The sequence below is a fragment of the Sus scrofa genome, chromosome 1 (genome assembly GCF_054392235.1).
Source record: "Sus scrofa isolate SSC_HxYL_T2T_F1_AM1 chromosome 1, Sscrofa_HxYL_maternal_Yorkshire_Landrace_v2.0, whole genome shotgun sequence".
Classification (NCBI taxonomy): domain Eukaryota; kingdom Metazoa; phylum Chordata; class Mammalia; order Artiodactyla; family Suidae; genus Sus; species Sus scrofa.
Window position 1 is genome coordinate 279,416,041 of NC_139383.1, and position 25,463 is coordinate 279,441,503.

Genomic DNA, 25,463 nt, shown 5'->3' on the forward strand with positions numbered 1-25,463 from the left:
AAAAAAAATTAACATACCTTACATTTAACATAACATGGAATAATATCATCCTCAGGAATGTGGCATTATGTTCTTCAAGTCTTTGGCTTTCATAATTGCAAATTGTCAGACTTCAGTACTAAAAATATAAAAAAAGATGAAAGGGTTTTAATTTTTAATTTTCTTTTTATCAGTTTTTTTTTTGTGTGTGTCTTTTCTAGGGCTGCTCCCGTGCCATGTGGAGGTTCCCAGGCTAGGGGTCAAATCGGAGCTGTAGCCACTGGCCTACGCCACAGCCATGGCAATGCCAGATCCTTAACCCACTGAGCAAGGCCAGGGATCGAACCCGCAACCTCGATCCCGCAACCTCGTGGTTCCTAGTCGGATTCGTTAACCACTGAGCCACTACGGGATCTCCTCAGTTTTTAATATTATAGCTATTTGCACTTTTTTGGGGGGAACCCACACTTGTGACATATGTAAGGTTCTGGGCCAGGGATAGAACCTGTGCCGCAGCATTTGCCTGAGGTGCTGCAGTGACAGTGCTGGGTCCTTAACCCACTGTACCACAAGGGAACTCCTATTTGCACTTTTATCAGTAATAAATGATTTTGGTAAGCCAGAGGTTTTTTTTTTTCCCTCCATGATTCATACATGTACATTAGTTCTTTTATTTCTTGTCATCCAGAAGAGTCATTAAATATGGGTATAATGGAAAGTAAATTTCAAATGTTTGCCCAGTATTATTTTGTGTAGTTATGTTACCTGGCCATTGAATGTACTTCATATTTCCAAAAATGTGCCCATTATTCAGAGGGTTTTCTTTCTGTTTAATGCTTTCGCAACCCAGGACAACAGTTAGCAGCCATCACTGCCTGGGATTCCTCAGCCACCAATCTTACTGCTCATATTACTCTAGTAACCCCGTTTGGTGGGTAATAGGCTGTTCTTCCTCTTCTTATATAACTTTTATTTGAGAAATAGTTTATGAAATTGTGCTCCATGTGCATGTTGCTTTTTGCTTTATGTAAAATGCTACGTGAATTTTGATCATTTGCATATTTGTACATTATAAAGTATGTTACTTAAGATTCATGTAGTTGTTCATAAAGTTGAATTTAACTTTACAGCTAAGAGAAGACAGGAGTTCCTGCTGTGGTGCAGCAGGTTAAGGATTTGATGCTGTCTCTGCAGCGGCTCGGGTTGCTGCTGAGGAGCAGGTTCTGTGCCCAGCCCTGCACAGTGGGTTAAGGATCCAGTGTTGCTTCAGCTGTGGCTTGAATTCGACCCCTGGCCCGGGAGCTTCTACATGCTGTGGGTGTGGGGAAAAAAAGGAGAGAGAGGCGCTGGGGGGTGGGGGGCCCATAGTGAAGACAGTGAAGGTTAGCAAATACAGGTATGAGGGAACCTGTTTTTAGACTTTCGGAAGTTGATATGTGCTTGGAGTTTTCAAGTAAGAGTGATTGATGACCAGATCTACAGTATTGTGGAGAGAAGGTGATTGTTTATATTTCTGTCTTTAAGCGGACCAGCTTTTACTCAAACAGAAGCTGGAAGACTTTTGTTGTTAATTGAATGTTTTTGCTTTATGTCTGTGCTTTTGATTATTTTCACTGAAGGAGTATCTATTTAGTTTTCTGATTGTATCATATTTTATTATCCTCTGAAAGAAAACTGAAACTTAGAACACTAAAACTCACAGAGAAATCATCACAAACTATCTAAATCTTGCAGTCTCTTTCTTTTTTTCTTTTTTCTTTTTCCGGCTGAACCTGTGGCATATGGAAGTTCCCAGGCTAGGGGTTGAATCAGAGCTAAAGTTGCCAGCCTACGCCACAGCCACAGCCACAGCCACTCAGGATTCAAGCTGCCTGTTAACTGCACCACTACTCACTGCAGCACTGGATCCCCGACCCCCTGAGCAAGGCCAGTGATTGAACCTGAGTCCTCATGGATACTACTCATTTCCACTGCACCACTATGGGAACTCCCTAAATCTTCCGGTTTCTGAAAGTTCTTTTAAGATTTATAGGAGGGGTTACTTTAGGAAAAGCGTATTACTCATAGTTAGGGAGAAAACACCCTAAAATAATTGATCCTTCATTTGTTTAGAATATTTCCATTACGCAGAAAGCAAACATATTCAAATGTAAAGAACTCTCTTCTGCATTTAAAGAGGTTAATACATTTTAGGAAAAACTGTGTTTTCAAAAACTGATTTTGGTTTTATCAACAGTTGCCTAATTAACGAATATAACTTTATATGGCTATCAGATTTCTATATGAAATTTTCTTTTTAATTTTTTATTTCCTTTTTTCTTTTTTTGTCCTTTTAGGGCTGCACCCACAGCATATGGAACTTCCCAGGCTAGGGGTCAGTTTGGAGCTACAGCTGCCAGCCTACACCACAGCCACAGCAGCGTGGGATCTGAGCCACATCTGTGACCTATACCACAACTCATGGCAACATGGGATCCTTAGCCCACTGTGCCTGACCAGGGCTCGAACCCTCATCCTCATGAATACTAGTCAGATTGGTTACCGCTCAGCCACGACGGGAACTCCTTTCTTTTTTTAAAAATTATAGTTGACTTACAATGTTGTGCAAATTTCTGCTGTTTGGCAAAAATAACTCAATCTCTATATGAAATTTTCTAATGCTTGTGAGTTTAGTTGTTAGTATGGGAGACCTGTGGCAATTAAATCATTTTGTAGGAGAAATAGTTGAAGGTGTCTTGAAAAGATGAGAAATAAAGTAATGCTTTTCTTGTCTGTCCCAAGTCTTAAATTGATTGGGATGTATTTGCTGTTCTGCAGGTGTAAACAGTTTGTTACTCCATGTCAGGTGAACACAGATCTTTGTTTCTCGATTGGTTTTAAAGGAGGATCTGTATTAGTCATTAGTGGAGTAGTTGGGAAGATAAGGTTTTGGTTTTTTGTTTTTTTTTTTTTTGTCTTTTTAGGGCCACACCTGTGGCATGTGGAGGTTCCCAGTCTAGGGGTCCAATCGTAGCTACAGCTGCCGGCCTACGCCAGAGCCACAGCAACGCCAGATCCAAGCCGTATCTGCGACCTACACCACAGCTCATGGCAACGCCGGATTCTTAACCCAGTGAGTGAGGCCAGGGATCGAACCTGCAACCTCATGGTTTCTAGTCGGATTTGTTTCTGCTGTGCCATGACGGAAACTCCTTATTTTTGTCTTATTCATATTATTACCACTTTTTTTTTGGCTCATGTGTAGATGTTCTGTGTTAATGGAAAACATGCTTTGGTAGTAATGTGCCATTTTCTTAATTTTGTGTTTTTCTCTAAATTATCTTACTTGAAATTTTTAAATTAGCAACTCGGAGCAGAAGCCGCACCAATGTGCTAATGGACTTACATATGGACCATGAGGGATCAGCTCAAGAAACCATCCAGGAGGTACAGCCAGAAGAGGTGTTGGTCATTTCCTTAGGAACAGGTCCTCAGCTTACTCCAGGGATGATGTCAGAAAATGAGGTATGACTGTGATTGTTAAGAAATTTAGATTCTTCTAAATAAAGGTCATTTGTTTCTGTAAATCGATATGCATTTAATAGGTATTTTTCATCATCTTCAGTGGGTCTACCTATGATACTGCCTCCGATGCCAAACTCCCTGTAAACAGTTCTGGAGGTCTTTTGCATGAATACACCTGTGGTACTGTAGTTGGTAACCAGATCCACACCAAAAGGAGTTTTACTAATGGTGGTAGAAGAGCGAGGAAGCCAGGAAACTGGTATGGAAATTGAAGAGACTTTTATGGCGACCTGTAGGAAAATGTTTTGTGTTTCGTTTCTTTTTTTAAAGAAAACTTCATTAAATTAATTAATTTTTTGCCTACACCTGTGGCATGCATAAGTTTCCAGGCCAGGGGTTGAACCTGTGCCACAGCAGTGACACTACTGGATCCTTAACCTGGTGAACCACCAGGCAGCTCCCTGTTTTTCTTTTCTTTTTAATGATGTACTAGTGGCATCCCTACTTTAAAAAGTCAAACATTATTTAGAAATAGTTTATATTCTTTGGTTAGGAAGAAATGGAAGAGATTTAAAAACAAAACTAAGTAAAATATTTTGAAGAAATGGGGTTGGGGATATGGGAATCAGTTTTAAGGTATTTGTAAAACAGAGAGCTTGGGACAGAGGCTAAAGGAAAGAAATTTTGACTTTCTGAAGGTAGGAGCCTCTTTTCATAGATTGTGAGTTCTTGAGAAAGAAGCATTATTTTCAACAGTGACTGCTTACTATTTAAGAAAACCTATTCCTGGCCTGGGAAGAAGGGACCAGTTGTAGTGGTTGATAAAGTGATGACAGTGGTTGATAAAGTGGCCCTGACTCGTAGGAAATAGGACCATCAAACTCCAGAAACTCTGTCTTTCCACATACATGCTCAAAATGAATGAGCTGGCAAAATCTGTCAGAAACAACTTTTTAGGAACTCTGGAATGTAATAAAAAAGTTACAATTAGGGGAATGCTTAATGAGGGGAAAAACTACTGAATTTCAGTCCGATTGCTCTGTGGCAGTTTGCCTTCTACCCTCTTATCCCCGCCAGCCCCCAACCCAGTGGCAGCCTTGAAGACGGCAGCCTGCCTTCCTTTCAGGGAAATATCTTCACTGTGGTGTAATCCTTGTGTTTTATGTTAATTTGTACAACTCTTGAGGCCTTTAACGGGTTTTTCCTGAAGATTCTTTGTATTGTACTTTGCTCACTATGGTAAGTTTAAAGGTTCAGGTTATCTTAAAAATACAAAATGTAGAATTCTTATGTCTGCATTTAATTTTAAGCATATAGGAAAAAACAAATCCTGTTTTTTTTTTCTGACAGCACACAGTGGCTTGATGTGGGATCTTAGTTCCCAGACCATCAAACTTGGGCTGCAGTGGTGAATGCCCTGAGTCCTAACCACTAGGCTACAAGGAAATTCCCCCAAAATTCTATTTTATTTTTTAATTTTTAATTTTTTTTTTTTTTTGGTCTTTTTAGGGCCTCACCTGCTAGGGGTTCCCAGGCTAGGAGTCCAGTTGGAGCTATAGCTGCCGGCCTACACCACAGCCACAGCAACTCAGGATCCGAGCTACATCTTCAGTCTATACCACAGCTCATGGCAATGCTGGATCCTTAACCCACTGAACAGGCTAGGGATCGAACCTTCGTCCTCATGGATGCTAGTCGGGTTCGTTAACTGCTGAGTCACAAGGGGAACTCTCCCAAATTATTATTATTATTTTTTTGTTGTTGTTGTTGTCTTTTGTCATTTTGTTGTTGTTGTTGCTATTTCTTGGGCCGCTCCCGCGGCATATGGAGATTCCCAGGCTAGGGGTTGAATCGGAGCTGTAGCCACCGGCCTACGCCAGAGCCACAGCGACGCGGGATCCGAGCCGCGTCTGCAACCTACACCACAGCTCACGGCAACGCCGGATCGTTAACCCACTGAGCAAGGGCAGGGACCGAACCCACAACCTCATGGTTCCTAGTCGGATTCGTTAACCACTGCGCCACGACGGGAACTCCCCAAATTATATTTTTAAATGACTGATTAAAAGCATCATAGGAGTTCCCATGGAGGCGCAGTGGTTAATGAATCCGACTAGGGACCATGAGGTTGTGGGTTCGATCCCTGGCCCTGCTCAGTGGATTAAGGATCCTGCGTTGTTGTGAGCTGTGGAGTAGGTCACAGACTCGCTCGGATCCTGAGTTGCTGTGGCTCTGGCATAGGCCGGTGGCTACAGCTCTGATTAAACCCCTAGCCTGGGAACTTCCATATGCTGTAGGAGCGGCCCTAGAAAAGGCAAAAAGACAAAAAAAAAAAAAAAAAAAAAAAAGCATCACATGAGTAAGTAAATATAGAGCCATTAGAAAAACCTTTAATTGATTATCTTTAAATGCAGGGTCGAAACAGTGCCTACACATTGTTTTAAGTTTTTTGGGGGGGTTTTGTATGTTTTTTCTTTTTAAGTGAGGATACTATTATTCATATTCTAGCAACAGGCTAGGAACCCAGTAGCTGTGAGTTCAAGTTCCAGGTGTGCTTAAAACATTCTATGTGACTTCCAGCAAAACACTCAGTTCTTCATTAAGCTGTAAATACACACACAAAACTGAGTTATGAAGCTTGTGGGGAGTGAGAAGTACTTATGTTACTTGGAAATCATCTAACAGCCATGTATATGGTGATAGAGTGGCAGTTCAAACTAGACTGATTAATTCGGGTGCCTACAAAATAATTTATGTGTTTTCTTCCTGTTGAATTAGTTTATTAACTTTTGAAAAAAATGTACACAAAATTAATATGTCATTTTACTATGCCAAATGCTTTAAGTACATTTTAAATTTAATCCTTAACAACTCCGTGGCACATACTGTTACTGTTACCATTTTATAGATGAAGAAGATGAGGCTTAGGGAGCTTAAAAAACTTATCCAGGTTCATGTGGTTGGCCTGTGGCAGAACTAGGAGGACCAGACTGCTGACTCCTAAGCCTCTGATTCCTGCAATCCCAGTCACTACTCATCTATATCCCATTGCCTGTTCCGCCTCTGACACTAGTAATGTGATGGGAAATCATAGGTTCAGTTCCTCTGACGGATACATGTTTTGGTTTCTTTTGTTTTTGGCTGCACCCACGTCATATAGAAGTTTCAGGTCAGGGATAGAATCCGAGCTGTGACCTGTGCCATAGCTGTGGCAATGCCAGATACTTAACCCACTGTGCTGGGCCAGGGATAGAACCTGCACCACCACAGAGACAACACTGGATCCTTAACCTCGTGCGCCACATCAGGAACTCCTGATGCTCTTTTTTTCTTTTTAGGGCTGCACCTACGTATGGAAGTTCCCGGCCTAGGGGTTGAATCGGAGCTGCAGCCATAGCAACACAGGATCCAAGCTGCACCTGCGACCTACAGCTTAGCTCACGGCAACGTCAGATCCTTTAACCCACTGATCGAGGCCAGGGATCAAACCCCACATCCTCATGGGTACTAGTCAAGTTCTTAACCCACTGAGGCACAATGGGAACTCCACTAACTGTTACACTTTTATCCCAGGGGTGCTTAACTTGAACACTGTAAATAGGGTTTTAGTTTAAAGTGATAACGTAATATTAAGAAGAACTTAAATATGCATTAGCTGTGGTTTGTTTTCTTATTAGTAATTTCTCAGTTGTGATAAACTAAGGGCGTTTTTAATTTTCAGGTCCTAAATATGCAGCTTTCGGATGGAGGGCAAGGAGATGTCCCTGTTGATGAAAACAAACTCCACGGTAAACCTGATAAAACCTTGCGCTTTTCCCTCTGCAGTGATAATCTGGAAGGAATATCTGAAGGTGAAGGGTTACTTCATTCAAGGAGTTGTGTGATTCAAGTAATACTTTGTTTTGTGTTCTTTAAAGGAGCCTTATAAATTATAATTACACCATCTGTGCCTCTCACTGAGGAGAGTAATGAAGTTTTCCTGCAGTGATCTTAAAACAGTTGGCTGTAAAGATTGTTTCTTGAATAAAATTAAGATTGCAAGAGACCTTTGGTCGTGTAAAATGGAGAAGATCTAAGTCTTCTTTGCGTCTTGAATAATACCACGTTCTGTTTCACTAGCATTGATATGTACCAAAGCTTATAGCGCTCCTTTAGAGGGATATGATGCATGTCTAAATGGGAAAAAATGGGCTCACTAGTATTCCAGGCTGTTGTGTATACTTATGTTGTTTTAATAAGGCGGAAAGATACAATGGAAAAAAGGATAGGAATAAGAAAGAAAATTAAACGGCAAGATTGTAAAATGAGAATATGTCACTCCATGTGCTGGGACAAAATTTTAAAGAAAAGTTTTCAAGTTTACTAACATTTTAAAATAAACATTAACTGTAATAGGTTTTCCTTTTGACTTAACTTTTGAAAACATAAGAAAATGAGGGAAAAAAATGGAATCATCTCTAACTTTGCCGTTCTGTTAATAACAGTTAACATTTTGCTTTCTTTAGAGCAAAACTAAATTTATGCTGTTTCGTAACCTTTTTTTGTTTAACAATATAACGGTAACCTTTCCCTTTGTAATTTATTATTCTTGAATGACATGGTTTTTAAGAGCTGTTTTCATCTCAAATGGGCAAATATCAAAATTTATTTCAACATATGGATTGCTTCCACTTTTCAGACATTATAAGAAGCCCTGTAACAAGCAACCTCAGATGACTTTGTGATTAGTTTCTTAGGATAAATTTCTAAAGCACAATTGCTGGCTTAAAAGGCATGTTTATTTTCAGGGTGTAAATGCAGCATTAAAAGCACTTTAATGAGTGTTTTTAGTTTCTTACCAAGGCACAAAAAATTTTATGGTAGATCTTGACTGTTTTAAAAAGGTCACTCACAGTATCGCTGTTCCTCTAGGTCCTTCAAATCGTTCCAATTCAGTATCCTCACTAGACCTGGAAGGGGAATCTGTGTCCGAACTTGGAGCGGGACCTTCTGGGAGTAATGGAGTGGAAGCTCTACAGCTGTTAGAGCATGAGCAAGGTAAAGTGAGGTTGAATGCAGTTGCTGGAGGAGCAGAGAATTTACCTGGTTGCACAGTAAACAATCTGTTTCCATGTACGTTGACTGTGTTCGGTTGATGATATAATGACCATTAAAGTTGCATTTATTCATAGTTCCTTCAGCTCTTACAACGGTCTTTGGTTGCTAAATGAATTATTTAGGCTTAAGTCACGTAGAATAGTTAAAATGAATTACTTGAATTCTGTAATATTTGGTATTTCAATTCTGTAATATTAAAATCTTAAGGAGATGCTAGGATAAGTACTCAGGGCTCAAGGAACTTAGAATAGGAAGAGAATGGTACGCAAATGATTAAAAGTATCATAAAAGTGCCCAGGCAGTTCTGAGTGAGTAATGCATGTGGTTGAGAGTATAAGGAAAAGCTTACTTGGAAAAAATGCTATGCTTAAAGCCTGGCTGGCATTGTGTTGGCTGAAACTAGAGATATTCTAGGTAAACACATAATATAAGCAAGTCAGAAAACCGTAGTACTTGGGAACTGTCAAGTAGAGTAACAGTGTAAGGTAAGGATGAAAAGTAGATGGATCCTTGTTGTGCTTTAGGGAGATTAATTGGAAAAAGTCCTTTATATTTGTCCATTGAAAGATCACTGATGGCTTTCACAGGAGTGTTGAGGGCACATGCACTCAGCAGAATTTGAGGCAGTGACTTTAATGGGCATAAAAAGCAGGGAGAAGTTCCCGTCATGGCTCAGTGGTTAATGAATCTGACTAGGAACCATGAGGTTGTGGGTTCGATCCCTGTGGTGTAGGTTCGAGCTGTGGTGTAGGTTGCAGATGAGGCTCGGATCCCAAGTTTCTGTTGCACTGGCATAGGCCAACGGCTACATCTCTGATTAGACCCCTAGCCTGGGAACCTCCACGTGCTGTAGGAGCCGCCTTAGAAAAGGCAAAAAGACCAAAAAAAAAAAAAAAAAAAAAAAATCACCAGGGAGTCGGGGGCAGAAGGCAGTTCCCATGTCTCGTTTCTAGAAATCCTGGGTAAGTGTATTTTTAGAAAGGAAGAGAGTATTGCCAGTTGGGTTATACGTGTGTTGAATAAAACTACTGCTGTGTTTCACTGGACCAGTTTGTCACTGTTATATTTAGGATAAAAATTTCTGCAAATAGGGAGTTCCCATCGTGGCCCAGCGGAAATGAGTCTGACTAGGAACCATGAGGTCGCAGGTTTGATCCCTGGCCTTACTCAGCAGGTTAAGGATCCAGCATTGCCATGAGCTGTGGTGTAGGTTGCAGACCCAGCTCAGATCTGGCGTTGCTGTAGCTGTGATGTAGGCCGGCAGCTGTAGCTCTGATTGGACCCCTAGCCTGGGAACTTATATGCCATGGATGAGGCCCTAAAAAAAAAAAAAAAATTTCTGCAAATAGCAGAAACCTAAAATAATATTAGCTTAAGATAGAAGTTGAGGAAGTACTCACTGTGACGCAGCGGAAACGAATCTGACTAGTAACCATAGATGCGAGTTTGATCCCTGGGCTTGCTCAGTGGGTCAGGGACCCAGCGTTGCCAGGAGTTGTGGTGTAGGTTGCAGATGCAGCTCAGATCCTGAATGGCTGTGGCTGTGACTACGGCTGGCAGATATAGGTCTGATTGAACCCCTGGCCTGGGAACTTCCATATGCCTCAAGTGCAGCCCTTAAAAAAAAAAAAAAAAAAAAAAAAAATTAGGAGTTCCCGTCGTGGCGCAGTGGTTAACAAATCCGACTAGGAACCATGAGGTTGCGGGTTCGGTCCCTGCCCTTGCTTAGTGGGTTAACGATCCGGCGTTGCTGTGAGCTGTGGTGTGGGTCACAGACGTGGCTCGGATCCCGCGTTGCTGTGGCTCTGGTGTAGGCCGGTGGCTACAGCTCCGATTCGACCCCTCGCCTGGGAACCTCCATATGCCGCAGAAGTGGCCCAAAGAAATAGCAAAACGACAAAAAAAAAAAAAAATTAAAAGAGGAAAAAAAAAAAAGTTGAAAGAGTATTACCTCTTTAACAAGCCCTGTAGGTGATTCTGACATGGGTGATTGGCAGTCTACACTTCGTGAAATAGTAGATTAAGAAGTGAGTGAAGCAAATTGCAGACTGCTTCAATTGAGAGGATGTATCCAAGTCAAGTGGAAAAATTTTTATTTGCCATGGGTTTATCTGTTAATTATTGCCACAATAATGCTACATAACAAACCACCCCAAAACTTAGTGACTTAAAACAGTAAGCATTTATTTTTTGCGCTCAAGTCTGAGCATGTCAGGTGAACTGGGCTCACCCGTGTATGTGTTTATGGTCACCAGCAGTCGAGCAGGGAGCTCTGCTGATCTTAGCTGGGGGTCTCTTGGTTAATGGGGAACTGGTCTAGGATGACCTTTGCTTTGCTCCATGTGATTCCTTATCCTTCAGCAGGCTGAGGTAGCTTGTTCTCCTGGGAGAAGCAGGGATGAGAGAGCAGACATTCCTAAGGCCTCTTGAGGCCTAACCTTGCAACTGGCACACTTCCTCCTTACTCTTTTGGACAAAGCAAGTAACCAGGCCTATGCAAATTCAAAGACAGAAGACTGTATCCCAATTCTTGACCAAAGTCACAATGTAGAGGACAGGGAGACCATTGATGACATCAGTGGCCCCAGTTAATTTACCAGAAGGGGGGAGGATGTATGCTGAGCTCAGTTCAGAGAAAGAGGTCATCCTTGAGGGAATAGTTTAGTAAAACACTGAACATACTATGTGCTGAATGTTAATGGTCAAATATGAAACTTGAAGTTCAAAGACATGGGTTCTTTAAAAGTTGATTAAAAAATGAAATTTTGTTTTTGATAGCTACAACACAGGATAATCTTGATGATAAGCTAAGGAAGTTTGAAATTCGTGACATGATGGGTCTGACAGATGATAGGGATATATCAGAGACAGTGAGTGAAACCTGGAGTACAGATGTCTTGGGAAGTGATTTTGACCCTAACGTCGATGAAGATCGCTTACAAGAAATTGCAGGTAACTGCTATTTAACGTCTCTGGAAGATTGCTGTTTAGTTTTTCCTACCCACCTACCCTTCATGGGAGGGAACTTCGGTGCTCTGAGAAACATGGTGTATATGTTAGCAGTAACTGGGAAGCTGAGATGATTGTGACAAGGCATTTGTGTATTTCTTTTTTTCTTTTCTTAAATATAGGTAGTGTTTTCCCTGTCTACATTTAAGTGCCTGTCCCCTGCAAAAAATAAAAACCAGTCTTTTGAATTAACTTCTTATCTAGTCTTGACTTAGCCTATGATTAGCTTATATTTTTGAGACTAAACAACTTACCTTAGGATGAGAATTCTTACAGATTATGGCCATAAAAATTTTCAGAATAATATGATAACTGAGATTCTTTAAAAACTGAATTTACTTCTGGAAGATTTAATTCAGCTAGAAAGAAGGACCAGTTTTTTGTCGTTGTTGTTCTTTTTTTTTTAATATCAAATTTATTGAGATACAGTCTACACACATTAAAATTTACCCTTTTTAGGATACCCTTTTTAGGATACTGTTCTTTCTGCTCTGACAAATTCATGTAATTTTGTAATCACCATCTTTTTTTTTTCTTTCCTTTTCTTTTTTTTGGGGGGTGGTCTTTTTAGGGCTGCACCTGCAGCATATGGAAGTTTCCAGGCTAGGGGTCGAATCAGAGCTGCAGCCGCTGGCCTACACCACAGCCACAGCAACGATGGGTCCAAGCTGCATCTGTGACCTGCACCACAACCCATGGCAACGCCAGATCCTTAATCCACTGAGCAAGTATTGAACCTGAGTCCTCATGGATACATACTAGTTGGGTTCATTACCACTGTGCCACAATGGGAACTCCTTTATTTTCTTTTTAAATCATGGAACATTTCAAACAACTACATGAGAGAACAGCATAATGAACACTGAATACCCATCACTCAGCTTCAGCAATTATGCATACACACTTGGCCAGTTTTTTTTCCCACATGGCATGTGGAAGTTCCCCGGCCAGGGACTGAACCCAAGCCACAGCAGCAGCCTGAGCTGCTGCAGTGACAATGCCAGATCCTTAACCTACTGTGCCACCAGAGAACTCATACCCATGGCAGTTTTGTTTCATCTCCTCCCACCTTTTTATCCACTCCCCCCATTATGTTTAGGGAGGTTCCAGGCATTATTTTATTTGTAATTATTCATGACATATCTTTAAAAAATAACTTTTACCAGTAACCCTATGCCAAAAGGGTTGGACTGAAATAGAATCATTCTTTTATTAGATTTAATCAGAAGTAGTGGAGCATTCTGAACTTGAGTATTCAGAACAGGTGTATAATAATGCTTCATCTTTTCTATTTGTATTTTTAAGTAGTATAAATAGATTTCTCAGTTGGTTTTGTATTATTTTGTTCCAGATGCCAAAGTAGTATTTTTCCTGGCAGTAAGCTGTATTGGGCCAACAAGCTGTATTTGCAGTTGAATGCGTGCTGCAGAGGCAATGTGTGTTTTATTGCTTTGAGTATGTGGCTAAAGTGCCAGAAGAAAACATTTGGCCAGTATAACCTTCTGGTGGTTAAATGTCTGTGTTTGAGTGTTTTTAATCCCTGAGAGACAGTCAATATTAGAAAGATGTTAAGGACATGTCACATTTGCTGAAAAGCCAAGGTGAAGGCTTGTTGAAATGACCTCATGGTTTGTGTTTTCTCTATGGAGACCAAGGTGAACAGTAGGAAACTGATGGAAAGGAGTTTGTGTCATCATGGCCAAAGTGGGAACTTTGTGTTTTTCGTGGTATTATTGATTGAAACTGCTCTTCCCTTGGCTTCTTTCTTGTGGGTAAAGAGATTTTGTTAGCGTAGCTTTGGCCTTTTTCCATTGTCATTGCTCTTTCCCTCAGGATCTTTGTTAACCCTTTGCTCCCTACTGGTTATACAGGTGCAGCAGCGGAGAATATGTTAGGCAGTTTACTCTGCCTGCCAGGTTCAGGGTCAGTGCTTCTTGACCCCTGCACTGGTTCTACCATATCAGAGACAACAAGCGAAGCTTGGAGTGTAGAGGTATTGCCAAGTGACTCAGGTTAGTATGCTCTCATTGTTTGCTTTTTGATGTGCACAGAAGTTTTAAATATAAGGTATCCTAATTTCTTTGTTACGTACATTTTGTCAGATATACATTTGACAAGTATGAGGCGATCACATTGTTAATAATTTCATTTTTTTTTTTTTTTTTTTTTTTGTCTTTTTGCCATTTCTAGGGCCGCTCCCGTGGCACATGGAGGTTCCCAGGCTAGGGGTCTAATCGGAGCTGTAGCCACCGGCCTGTGCCACAGCCTCAGCAACGTGGGATCCGAGCCGAGTCTGCAACCTACACTGCAGCTCGTGGCAACGCCAGATCCTTAACCTGCTGAGCTAGGCCAGGAATCGAACCGGCAACCTCATGGTTCCTGGTTGGATTCGTTAACCACTGAGCCACGACGGGAACTCCACATTGCTAATAATTTCAAAGGGACAATTTACTTTAGGGTATTTTCTGTCCATCATGAAAAAAATGCAGTGTTAGATGGCATAGGCTAAATGGCAGGTGCTTTCTGACTCTGTTCAGTCATTTTGGGAGCAGTTGTTAGTAACTCATCAGCATACTGTGGAACATTGAATTCAGTATCTCCCACTAACTTATCACAAGATAGGAAAGCAGTACAGCTTGAACCCTGAGTGGTTGGATGCCTGGCAAACATGTTTAGATTTGGAAAAGTTGACCCAAAGATACCTAATGTGCTTTTGAAAAGCATTGAAATTGAGACTCTGGAATCCTGAGAATTATTTTGTGCAGGATTATCATAAATGTATAGAAGGTCTTTTGTACTTTCTCTTATGCATTGCCTTTCTTTTTTCTGATTATGAATATAAATCCTTCACCTAAATATCAAACACCTGAATGCAAATATAGACATATATCTGAATTACATTCTATTTGACCAGCTTGGCTCAAGAACAATGAAGTTATTCTGATGTGTATTTTATAATGTCAACACATTCAGACATGCTAACCTTTACGTAAGGAGGCAGTAGGATAAGTTCACTACCATTGATCATCCACAGGAATTATTTTTTATTTTATCTATTTATTTGTTTATTTTTTGTACTTTAAAAATTTTTTATTGAAGTGTGGGTGATTTACATTGTTGTGTTAATTTCTATTGGACAGCAAATTGATTCAGTTATACGTATATACATTCTTTTCCGTTATGATTTATCTCAGGATATTGAATATAGTTCCCTGTGCCACGTAGTAGGATCTCAGTGTTTATCCATTCTATTTTTTTTCCTTTTTTTTCTTTTAAAGTGGTTGACTTAATGCTAAGCTATTCTGTATTCTCTTGTTAGTTTGCTTGTTAACCAATAGAATATTCGATTAGTGGTCTGGAAGCAGAGTTTTCATCTCTCCGCAGTGAACTGGCCTGTATTGGAATGAAAATCACAACCTCGACTTCTTTAACACTCGATTTCAGTGACTTTGCTAACTGGCCCAGACTTAGAAGTCACTTTGCACTGATCCCATTCATGCCCTGGTAGTCTTCTTCATCTGGGTCATGAAAGCTGAAGCTGTGACTTGCTAATAGAATCCCTAATGTGCTACCTCACATCTTCTGTTTAGAGGCCCCAGATCTAAAGCAGGAGGAACGTCTGCAAGAACTGGAGAGCTGTTCTGGACTGGGTAGCACATCTGATGATACGGATGTCAGGGAGGTCAGTTCCCGCCCCAGCACACCAGGCCTCAGTGTTGTGTCGGGTATGTCTGTCTTGTTTTAAGGAATAAGGATTTGAAGGTGTGTTCCTACCTCCCCATTTATAGTTGATAGCAAGGATGTTTTATTTAAGATCTGAGTAATTTCCAGGAAACAGGTATTTCCATGGGACTTGACATCTATGAGAAGTTAATGCATGGCTTTATAGAACCTGTCAAAATAGTTCATAAACAATCTGCGTGTGTTACCTCTAACACCTCTAACACACGCAGAACTCTATCTGTTCTTGGTAGCCTCTGTGGCTTTATTTAGATATCACGTGATAATTCTGATTATATTGTACAAATCAAGGTAAATATATTTAAGCACTAATACAGTAAAGGATGTAATACCAAGCAACTCACATGTAAAGAACTGGGACCCCAAAGTTTGAGATGTATACATTTTTCCAAACTTCATAAACTTTTTGTGTGGTTATTTTGTTCTTCTTGCTGTTTATTTTTTACCTTTTTTTTTTTTTTTTTTTTTTTTTAAGGTATAAGTGCAACCTCTGAGGATATTCCCAATAAAATTGAAGACCTGAGGTCTGAGTGCAGCTCTGATTTTGGGGGTAAAGACTCTGTCACTAGTCCAGACATGGATGAAATAGCTCATGGTAAGAAGGGCAAATGAGAACGGCTTTTTGAAATGATCGTATCTGTGGCTGAAACTGGCACTCTTAACACATCACTGGTGATAATATGAATTGGTATAGCACCTTGGGGCATAACTTGGCAATATGTGCATAAGGCCTTTAAATAAAGTTCATGTACTAAATTTGGTTTCTTAAGTCCACTTTAGAAATCAGTCATAAGGAAATAATTCATGTACAGAGAACTATTTCATATTTCATTACATATGAACAGACATGTTCTGTGTAATGTTTATATTGGCGGAAAATTAGAAACAACCTAAGAACTGAAAAATAGAATGGCTAAGTGAATTTTTTTTTTTTTTTTGGCCGAGGGCTCTGCATGTGGAGGTTCGCAGGCCAGGGATTGAACCTGCACCATAGCCGTGACCTGAGCCACTGCAGTGACAACCACAGAACCTTAACCCACTAGGCCACCAGGAGAACTCTTAAGCGAGTTTTGATGTAACCACTTATTAGAATTTATACAGCTATCTTTATTTTATTTTATTGTATTTTATTTTTGTCTTTTTGCCTCTTCTAGGGCCGTACCTGCAACATATAGAGGTTCCCAGGCTAGGGGTCTAATCCGAGCTATAGCTGCCTGCCTATGCTAGAGCCACAACAACTCAGGATCCAAGCTGCGTCTGCAATCTACACCACAGCTCACTGTAATGCAGGATCCTTAACCCACGGAACGAGGCCAGGGATCGAACCCGCAACCTCATGGTTCCTAGTCGGATTCGTCAGCCGCTGAGCGACAATGGGAACTCATAATCAGCTATCTTTTAAACACTTTAAAGAATAAGAAATAACTTAGAGAAATACCTAGAACATAATATCACTTGGAAAATTTATTTTAAATAGTTTTATATAAGATAATAAAACACTAAAAACCACCTTTCTTAGAGAAAGCACCGTAAAGAAGCACCAGAATGCTAGTAAGTAGTGGTTTTATATATGGGGTGCTGGGTTTGAAGTACTTTTATATGTATGTATATATTTGTTTATTCTAAACCAGTTTCCTTATACTCAGTACTGTGGAGGATGTTTAGCAGCATCTCTGGCCTCTACCAAAAGTATACTATCCCCTCCCTCTCATGCGGTTATGAAAACCAAAAATGTTTCCAGATGTTGCCTTTTGTTGTTGTTGTTTTTGGTGTTTTTAAGGCCACACCCGTGGTACATGGAAGTTCCCAAGCTAGGGGTCGAATTGGAGCTGCAGCGGCCAGCCTGTGCCACGGCCACAGCAACACATGATCTGAGCCACGTCTGCAGCAATGCTGGATCTTTAACCCACTGAGTGAGGCCAGGCATTGAACCCATATCCTCATGGATTCTTGTCAGTTCTTAACCTGCTGAGCCACAATGGGAGTTTCTAGATGTTGCCATATGATCCCTTAGGGGACAAAATAGCACCAGTTGAGAACCACTGTTCTAAAACAGCAGTTTTTGGAGTTCCCTTTGTGGTTCAACAGTAATGAACCTGACTAGTATTCTTGAGGATGCAGGTTTGATCCCTGGCCTGGCTCAGTGGGTTAAGGATCCAGCGTTGTTGTGGCCGTGCTGTAGGCTGGCAGCTATAGCTCAATTTGGCTCTAGCCCGGGAACTTCCATATGCCTCGGGTGTAGCCTTAAAAAGCAAAAAACCAAAAAAACCCAGCAGTTTTCAAACTGTAGTCTCCATGTACCCCTGAGGGCCTTTAAGACCTTTTCAGGGCTGGGGAGTTAAGAGGTCAAAACTAGTTTTATAATAATAAAAGGTTATTGATGTTGCACTAATAGTGCACAAGCAGAGGTGGGTAGATTTGTTAAGGCCTTAGCACAAAGCAAGGCAGTGGCGCCAGAGCGTGCCAGCAGTCACTGTACTCTGTCACAGTTAAAAGTGTTTTGCTTGTGAATGTCTTTTATGAGGCAATAAAAGTTATTTAATTCTGTATCTTAACTCTTGAGTACGCGTTGGTCTAGTATTCTGAAGAAATAAGAAAGACCCATAAGTGCATATCTGCTGCATTCTGAAATGTGATAAAGTGTCTCAAGGAAAAGCACTTAGATGATTGAGTTGTGAGCTTACTTGTTTTTCATTTTTACTTGAAAGAATGACAGACTTGTAGTTATTCATACTTGCGTTATTTCACAGACATTTCTGGAAAATTAACAAAATGAGCCTGACATTTCAAGGAAAACAATTGGCAGGGTAGAGTTTGTTGCCAGTGATAAAATTCAAGCCTTCAAATAAAAATTAGAGATTTGGAAAACTTGTTTCCACCTCCATGAGCTGGACAGCTTTCTGCTATTTAAAAACTTTTCTGACAAGATTGGCGGTGATCTTAAGAATGTCATTTTTTGATATATGATGAAATGTGCCAACATTTGCAAGATCTGCATATCTGTTGAACTGATATTTTTCAGATGATCACTGCAATGATGTTACAAAATCATACTTGAGTAATAGATCCGTTTAGGAGTTCCCTTGTGGTGCAAGTGGGTAAGAGATCCGGCGTTGTCACTGTAGTGTCTTGGGTCACTGCTGTGATACGGTTTGATTCCACATGCCACAGGTGCAGCCAAAAAAAAAAAAAAAAAATCCATTCAAAGTGCAAGATAGACCAATTAGTTTCAGTGTAACAGAGTACACAAAGTTTATTGATTTGGTTTCAGATTCCAAATTGTGGCTCACCTTTAAAAAACCTACTACTTGTCAAGATTTGGTATAGTATCAAAGAATAATATTCCACATTTTCCTGAAAAGGATATTAAAATATTGCCTCTTTTCCACCTACATATCTGTGTGAGACCAGCTATACTTCAACCAAAACAGCATAGTATAACACATTGAAAGCAGAAGGAGATATGAGAATCTAGCTGTGTTCTGTTTTTTTTTTTTCCACACCTGTGGCATGTGGAAGCTCTTAGGCCAGGGCTGGAACCCACAACACAGCTGAAACACAAGCCACAGAAGTGACAATGCTGAATCCTTAACCCATGGAGCCACGAGGGAACTCTAGCCATGTGCTATTAAGTCCTGCATTAAAAGGCATTACCAAAAATGTAAAAATGTCACTCTTCTTTTTTATTTTGGAAAATTTAGTTATTTTTCATTAAAAAGTGTTGGGTTACCATGTAATGGGTAAGTTTCAATGAATTAATATATAAACTTTTAATATAAAATTTACTAAAAATTAAAAATTCTATTTATGTATTCTTTACAGTTTTAATTTCTAATATGGTAAATACCATTAGATAAAACCAACGTAAGTAAGCTTATAGGATCAAAAGTTTTAGGAGTTCCCATTGTGGAACAGTGGAAATGAACCCGACTAGTATCCATGAAGATGTGAGTTCGATCCCTGACCTTGCTCACTGGGTTAAGGATCCGTTGTTGCTGTGAGCTGTGATGTAGGTCCCAGACTCAGCTTGGATCCCTTGTGGCTGTGGCTATGGTGTAGGCCAGGAGATGCAGCAACAATTTGACCTCTAGCCTGGGAACTTCCATATGCCTCGAGAGTGGCCCCAAAAAGTAAAAAAAAAAAAGTTATAGGAATGTAAAAGTGTTCTGAGACCAAAATTTTGAGAATATTCTAAGCTGTCTTTCATAATGACATAGTAGTTTTATAATTTTAAAAAAGGAAGGTAGACATAGAACAAAAAAATCAAATGGCAAAATAATTCATTATCAAAAAAGAGCTCAGAATCAAAAAGTTTAGAATAACAGTTTCTTTTGTATATTTGTACTTTTAGTCTCTGCATACTTATCTACTCTAATATCATAATTTTGGTTGTTTAGACATATGCTTAGAGGAGTCATCTTTTACCCTATAGCTTTAAGTAAGTTTACTTTAGAAGTTCAAGTTCGTTTTATGGTATTATCTAGTATTACTTTTGTTATAAGTTCTCTTAAAAATTGGGTTTTGCTGAGAGCAGTATTAGAATTTCAAATTTTACGACTTTTAATTATCTCTTTCTGTAGATAGTATTGCCCCTATTTTGTAGATGGAAGGAAGGTGAGATTCAAGGAACTTGTGATATTCTTTTGGGGGGGGGGGCGCACACCTGCAGCACATGGAAGTTCCCAGGCTAGGGGTTGAATCAGAGCTACAGCTCTGGCCTATGCCACAGTCACAGCAATGCCAAATCCTTAACCCACTGAGCGAGGCCAGGGATCAAACCTGCATCCTCATGGACACCATTTGGGAACTCCTTTGTGTGTGTGTGTGACATTCTGAAAATTGTGATGATTTACATCTCTTGGCTCTGCTCTTTGCATGAACCATAGTGCAATTTGGCCATTAGCAATAATGTGCATGTGGATGCTAGACTACTGAAATATAATTAAAATCCATGTATGTAGATAAAAACGTAAAGTGAATTTGAAGTAATCGGAATCTATTTATTAGATTCTGTTTTTCCTGATATGCCCGTCAAGTTCTTTTTGTTTGTTTTTGCTTTTTAGGGCTGCACCCGAGGCATATGGAGGTTCCCAGGCTAGGGGTCCAGTCAGAGCTACAGCTGCCACCCTATGCCACAGCCACAGCAGTGCAGGATCCAAGCCATGTCTGTGACCTACACCACAGCTGACGGTGATGCCGGATCCCTGAGCCACTGAGTGAGGCCAGCGATTGACTCCTCATCTTCATAGATTCTGGTTGGATTTGTTTCCTCTGTGCCACAGCAGAAACTCCTCCCTCAGGTTCTAATTGGTCAAAAAAGGAAGGCTGGGAAGATAGAGCCTTTTTTCACTGTCTTGTAACCCTCCCTGAGGCATGAGTTCTGACTTGGTCTGACAGCTGGCTCATCTGTTTTTTAGGTGCCCACCAGCTGACCTCTCCTCCTTCTCAGTCAGAGTCTCTGCTGGCCATGTTTGATCCACTGTCTTCACATGAAGGTAACAGTAGCCACATGGACTTTTTGACTCTTGTTTTGTCATAGACAGAAGAATGAAACCAAAACCCTTTGTTCATGCCTTTGTCGGACCAGTTGTTTCTCAGCTGCAAACTTTTTTCCCTGTGTTCCAGGGGCTTCCGCCGTGGTAAGGCCAAAGGTTCACTATGCCAGGCCATCGCATCCACCTCCCGACCCCCCAATCCTGGAAGGAGCTGTGGGAGGAAATGAGGCCAGGTTGCCAAACTTCAGTTCCCATGTTTTAACTCCAGCTGAGATGGAAGCATTCAAACAAAGGCATTCTTACCCTGAGAGATTAGTTCGCAGCAGAAGCTCTGATATAGTGTCTTCTGTCCGGCGACCTATGAGTGACCCCAGCTGGAACCGACGTCCAGGGAACGAAGAGCGAGAACTCCCTCCAGCCGCAGCCATTGGTGCTACTTCTTTGGTGGCTGCACCTCATTCGTCATCGTCGTCCCCGAGTAAGGACTCCTCAAGAGGAGAGGTATGGACTTGCTAACTGTGGTTAGCTGTAGTGTTCCATCTGTCTGCTTCTCTTGTTACCTGCAGTTAACGTGCAGCATGTAAATCTAGGATGAAGGATGGACAGTGTCATGATGAAAGATGATTTGTCCGTCTGGTATGTCCAGGACTATAGAACCCATGAAAAACCTGCACTTTGCTTTTGTAGTAATGAATCTTGCATCTTTATGGTACTTTTAACTTTTCTCTAAGCAACTTTTTATCTCATTTCATTTAAACCTCACAGTTTCCTTCAGAGATGGTTAGAGGAAGTATTTTTTTTCCTATCTTTTTTTCTTTTTTCCCAATGAGGTATCATTTAAAATTTTGAAACAATCAGAGTTACAAAAAAAGTTGCAAGGAGATACAAAGAACCTTCCCAGCCCAGCCATGTGAGAGTAAGTTGCCAACCTGATGCTCCAAGGCTCTGTCACCTGTGAAGACTTTAGTGTCTGCTTCCTACAAACAAGCACCTTCTCCTACACATCCTAGTACAGCCATGAACGTCAGGAAATAAATACTGATGCATCACCGCCGTCTCAGTCTCATGCCCCATTTGTGTGTCCCCAGTTGTGCCAGGAACATTCTTTACAGTGAAAGGGTCCCATTCAGAATCACATCATGTATTTAGGTGTCATGTGTTTTTGGTCTCTTTCAGTCTAGGACATTTCCTCAGTTTCTCCTTGACTTTCATGACCTTTACAGACTTGAAAGTTGCAGGCCAGTTATTTTCTAGAATGTACCTCAATTTGGGTCGGCTTGATATTTTCTCATGATTAGATTCAGGCTGTTCATCTTCGGCAGGACTGTCGCTGAAGTGACACTGTGTTCATTTCATCGCATGCTCTTCGGTAGCACACGCTTTGAATCTGTCCCGTTGCTCTGCTCTTCGTTTGGATCATTTGATGAAGGTGCTGTCTGCCAGCCTCTACTACTGTTAGTTACTCTTTTCCCCTTTGTAATTAATACATATTTTCAGGGGGAGAGAGAATTTTGAAAATATGTAAATATCCTGGTTTTGATCAAGTTTTTAATTTATCCATTTATTATATCTTATGGGCTCATGCTTTTCCGTTTTTAGTCAGCGGGTTTGTTAATTGCCATTTATTTTGAAACCCGCTTGTCCCTGATTTGGCCAGCAGTCACCCTTCAAGTTGGGTCCAGTATTCTTTTTTTTTTTTTTTTTTTTTTTTGTCTTTTTGCCTTTTCTAGGGCTGCTCCTGAGGCATATGGAGGTTCCCAGCTAGGGGTTGAATCGGAGCTGTAGCCACCGGCCTGCGCCAGAGCCATAGCAACGTGGGATCTGAGCTGCATCTGCAACCTACACCATAGCTCACGGCAATGCCGGATCCTCAACCCACTGAGCGAGGCCAGGGATCACATCTTCATTCTCATAGATGCTAGTCAGGTTTGTTTCTGCTGAGCTATGATGGGAATGCCCTCTTTGAGTATTTCTTTGTTTTCTGGCACAAAATGTTACAAGAAATTATTTCTGGCCACAAAATGTACTATCTGTCCTGGCATCAGCCATTTCTCCAAGGAACCCTGTTCCTTTTAGAAAACAGTTTTTAGAAATCAAGATCTGGATATTAGGTCTGCTCTTTGCTGTAGGGGTGTTGCTGCTCCCAGGGCTTCTGAGTAGACAGAGGTAGGGAGTGTGTATGTGTGTGTGTGTGTTTATGTATGTGAGTGTACTACATTTACATTGTATTTCTTTCTGTATTTTATATCTTTATATGTAGAGAACCATTTCTAGTCTAAAAACAATAGAACTGAGTTCGTCTTCCTCCCATTCCATTTTGTAATTCCCTTCTCCAGCAGTGAGAAACCTGCTTTCATTATTCTTCATGTTACGTGCTCATTTGATCAGTCCCCCTGTATGTAATCAGTATCCCATCCCCTCCCTGGATGCCCTCATTTCTCTGCTTAGGTTCTGATGTCCCATTCACATAGGTATCCTTAGAGAAGGTATTTTTTTTTCTGGTTTTGTAGATGAAAAAACAGAAATTAAATGATTTGTCTAAGGTCACATGATAGGTTAGTAAAGGAATCACAGTCTGTACCTTTTGACATGTGGTCTTAATGATAACTCGTAATTTGTGATCAAAACACGAACCTAGAAGTTGGTCAGATCTAGGTTTGAATCCCACCTGTGCCACATACAGTCTGTATAACTTTGGGGAAGAAGGGGAGGTAACCTTTTTCAGCCCCATGTTTCTCATCTAAAAAGGGCTTAATAATCGTATCTATATCCTAAGGCTACTGTGACGTTTAAATGAGATAGTTTATGTCCTCATGTTCAGTGTTTGGCACTCAGTACATACTTAGTTTTATTATTAATACTCCTGCTATCATCTCTACGACCCCTAGATTTTCTTTTCTTTTTTGGCCACTCCACAGCATATGGAGTTCCCGGGCCAGGGATGAGCTCCAAGCCACAGGTGTGCCCTGTGTCACAGCTGCAGCAAAGCCGGATCCTTTAACTCACTGTGCTGGGCTGGGGATTGAACCTGTGTCCTGGTGCTGCAGAGATGCCCCTGATCCCATTGTGCCACAGTGAGAACTCCTCCCTCTAGATTTTATTTTCATTGTATTTACTCATTCTGTATGAGTATTTATTGGTGCCTACTCTATGTTAGACTCTGTGTGAAGTTTTTGGTGTACTAAGAGTGATGCACAATAATGAATACCTTCAAGTGATCTGATCCTCATCTGGTGCTTAAATGTATAGTTCCATGTTCCAAAAGTTGCCTCCACAATAAGAACAGTTTTGCTTTGAAGACAAACTAGTGGTTTTTGCATTTGACAGACCAACTAAAATCCTTTTCATAGTAATTTATCCAGCTATCCAACTCCAAATAAATCATCCCACACTTTTTCTACAGACTGAAGAACGCAAAGATAGCGATGATGAGAAATCAGACAGGAACAGACCTTGGTGGAGAAAACGTTTTGTTTCTGCCATGCCTAAAGGTAATTTTATAAAATATCAGAATGCTATATTAGCAACAAGAAGCAAAGCCCCCAAATCTCTTTCAGAGAGCCCATATCTCAACTCCTCTGTGAGGCTTGTGGGGCCCGAGTTTCTAGCTCTCTGAGGGATAGAAAATGCTTCCACTCAAGTGAATGCTAAGGTAGAGCTCTTGAAGTGACGGCGCCTGTTCTTTGTAGGAGGTAGGAGTGGTTTCTTAAATGAAAGTCATGAAGGTCATGGTTGTTTAAATATCATGTACCATTGAAGTTAAAAATACAGGACTTTTGATGTATTCATTACTAAAAATTATTGTAGGAAAAAGGGATGCTATTAAACAAACATGGAAAATTCATCCTTGACATTCCTGGAGAAAATTTAAACTTCTTAGGTTTATGTTCATTGAGAATGGCAATACCCTGAATGTTAGTATTTATTTTGGAAGGCAGTTGTGTAAAAATCGTTTGCTTTTTTCATGAGTGGCCTGGCATCACACCAATGGGTATTGAAATTTGAGTTGGCAGAAGCACCTTTTCCAGAAAGGAGAGATGATCGAGGGGCTTCTTCCAAAGGCCTCTTCCCGGCACTGTGGCGCTCAGGAGCTTTGGAGCACTGCTTTCACGCCAGACTCAAGCCCACTTGAGGAGGAGAGAATGAGGCTCAGAGCTTGGATGTGTTGTTTTTTTGAGTAGAGGTTCAGATGCCGTGGTTTTGATTCAGTCCCAATAGATTCCTGTTAAATCGTTCTTCCTCTGGCAGATGACCCCGAAGCAGATTCAGAAAGCTTCTTTAAGAACCTTCAGTGCTATTCTAAGAATGATTATCAGTTGACACTCGGGATTTCGTAGCTTTTAAACGTTTCACCTCTTTCACTTAGAAATGTTGGCACACCAGTAAACTCCAAAATGACTGCTGTCTTCCGAGTAGTGCAGTATGTTATATGTGTCACACTACTGACTTTATTTAATTTCCAGCTCCTATACCATTTAGAAAGAAAGAAAAACAAGAAAAAGACAAAGATGATCTGGGGCCTGACAGATTCTCAACACTCACAGGTTTGTAGACCCATGGACTTCCTGGCTCCTTCATTCCCAGAGCACATATTTCATAACACTTTTTCTTGGGTGCCATAAGCGTTGCCTTTTTAGA

At 40.7% G+C, this 25,463-nt stretch overlaps 1 protein-coding gene across 50 annotated transcripts in view; it reads left to right on the top strand.

Moving 5' to 3' along the window:
- The window catches only part of GAPVD1 (GTPase activating protein and VPS9 domains 1), a 76,835-nt gene that overhangs the window by 32,095 nt on the left and 19,277 nt on the right, over nucleotides 1-25,463 (top strand). For 6 of the 50 annotated variants that reach the window (XM_021068648.2, XM_021068692.2, XM_021068659.2 and 3 more), the window contains 11 exons: nucleotides 3,323-3,483; nucleotides 7,205-7,334; nucleotides 8,395-8,520; nucleotides 11,359-11,532; nucleotides 13,461-13,601; nucleotides 15,180-15,314; nucleotides 15,806-15,925; nucleotides 20,748-20,825; nucleotides 20,956-21,326; nucleotides 24,229-24,316; nucleotides 25,289-25,369. In XM_021068648.2, coding sequence (XP_020924307.1) covers nucleotides 3,323-3,483; nucleotides 7,205-7,334; nucleotides 8,395-8,520; nucleotides 11,359-11,532; nucleotides 13,461-13,601; nucleotides 15,180-15,314; nucleotides 15,806-15,925; nucleotides 20,748-20,825; nucleotides 20,956-21,326; nucleotides 24,229-24,316; nucleotides 25,289-25,369 — 1,605 coding nt within the window. Of the gene's footprint in view, nucleotides 1-829; nucleotides 911-3,322; nucleotides 3,484-7,204; nucleotides 7,335-8,394; nucleotides 8,521-11,358; nucleotides 11,533-13,460; nucleotides 13,602-15,179; nucleotides 15,315-15,805; nucleotides 15,926-20,747; nucleotides 20,826-20,955; nucleotides 21,327-24,228; nucleotides 24,317-25,288; nucleotides 25,370-25,463 lie in introns of all 50 variants that reach the window. The other 44 variants (XM_021068728.2, XM_021068756.2, XM_021068734.2 and 41 more) reach the window with 11 other exon arrangements.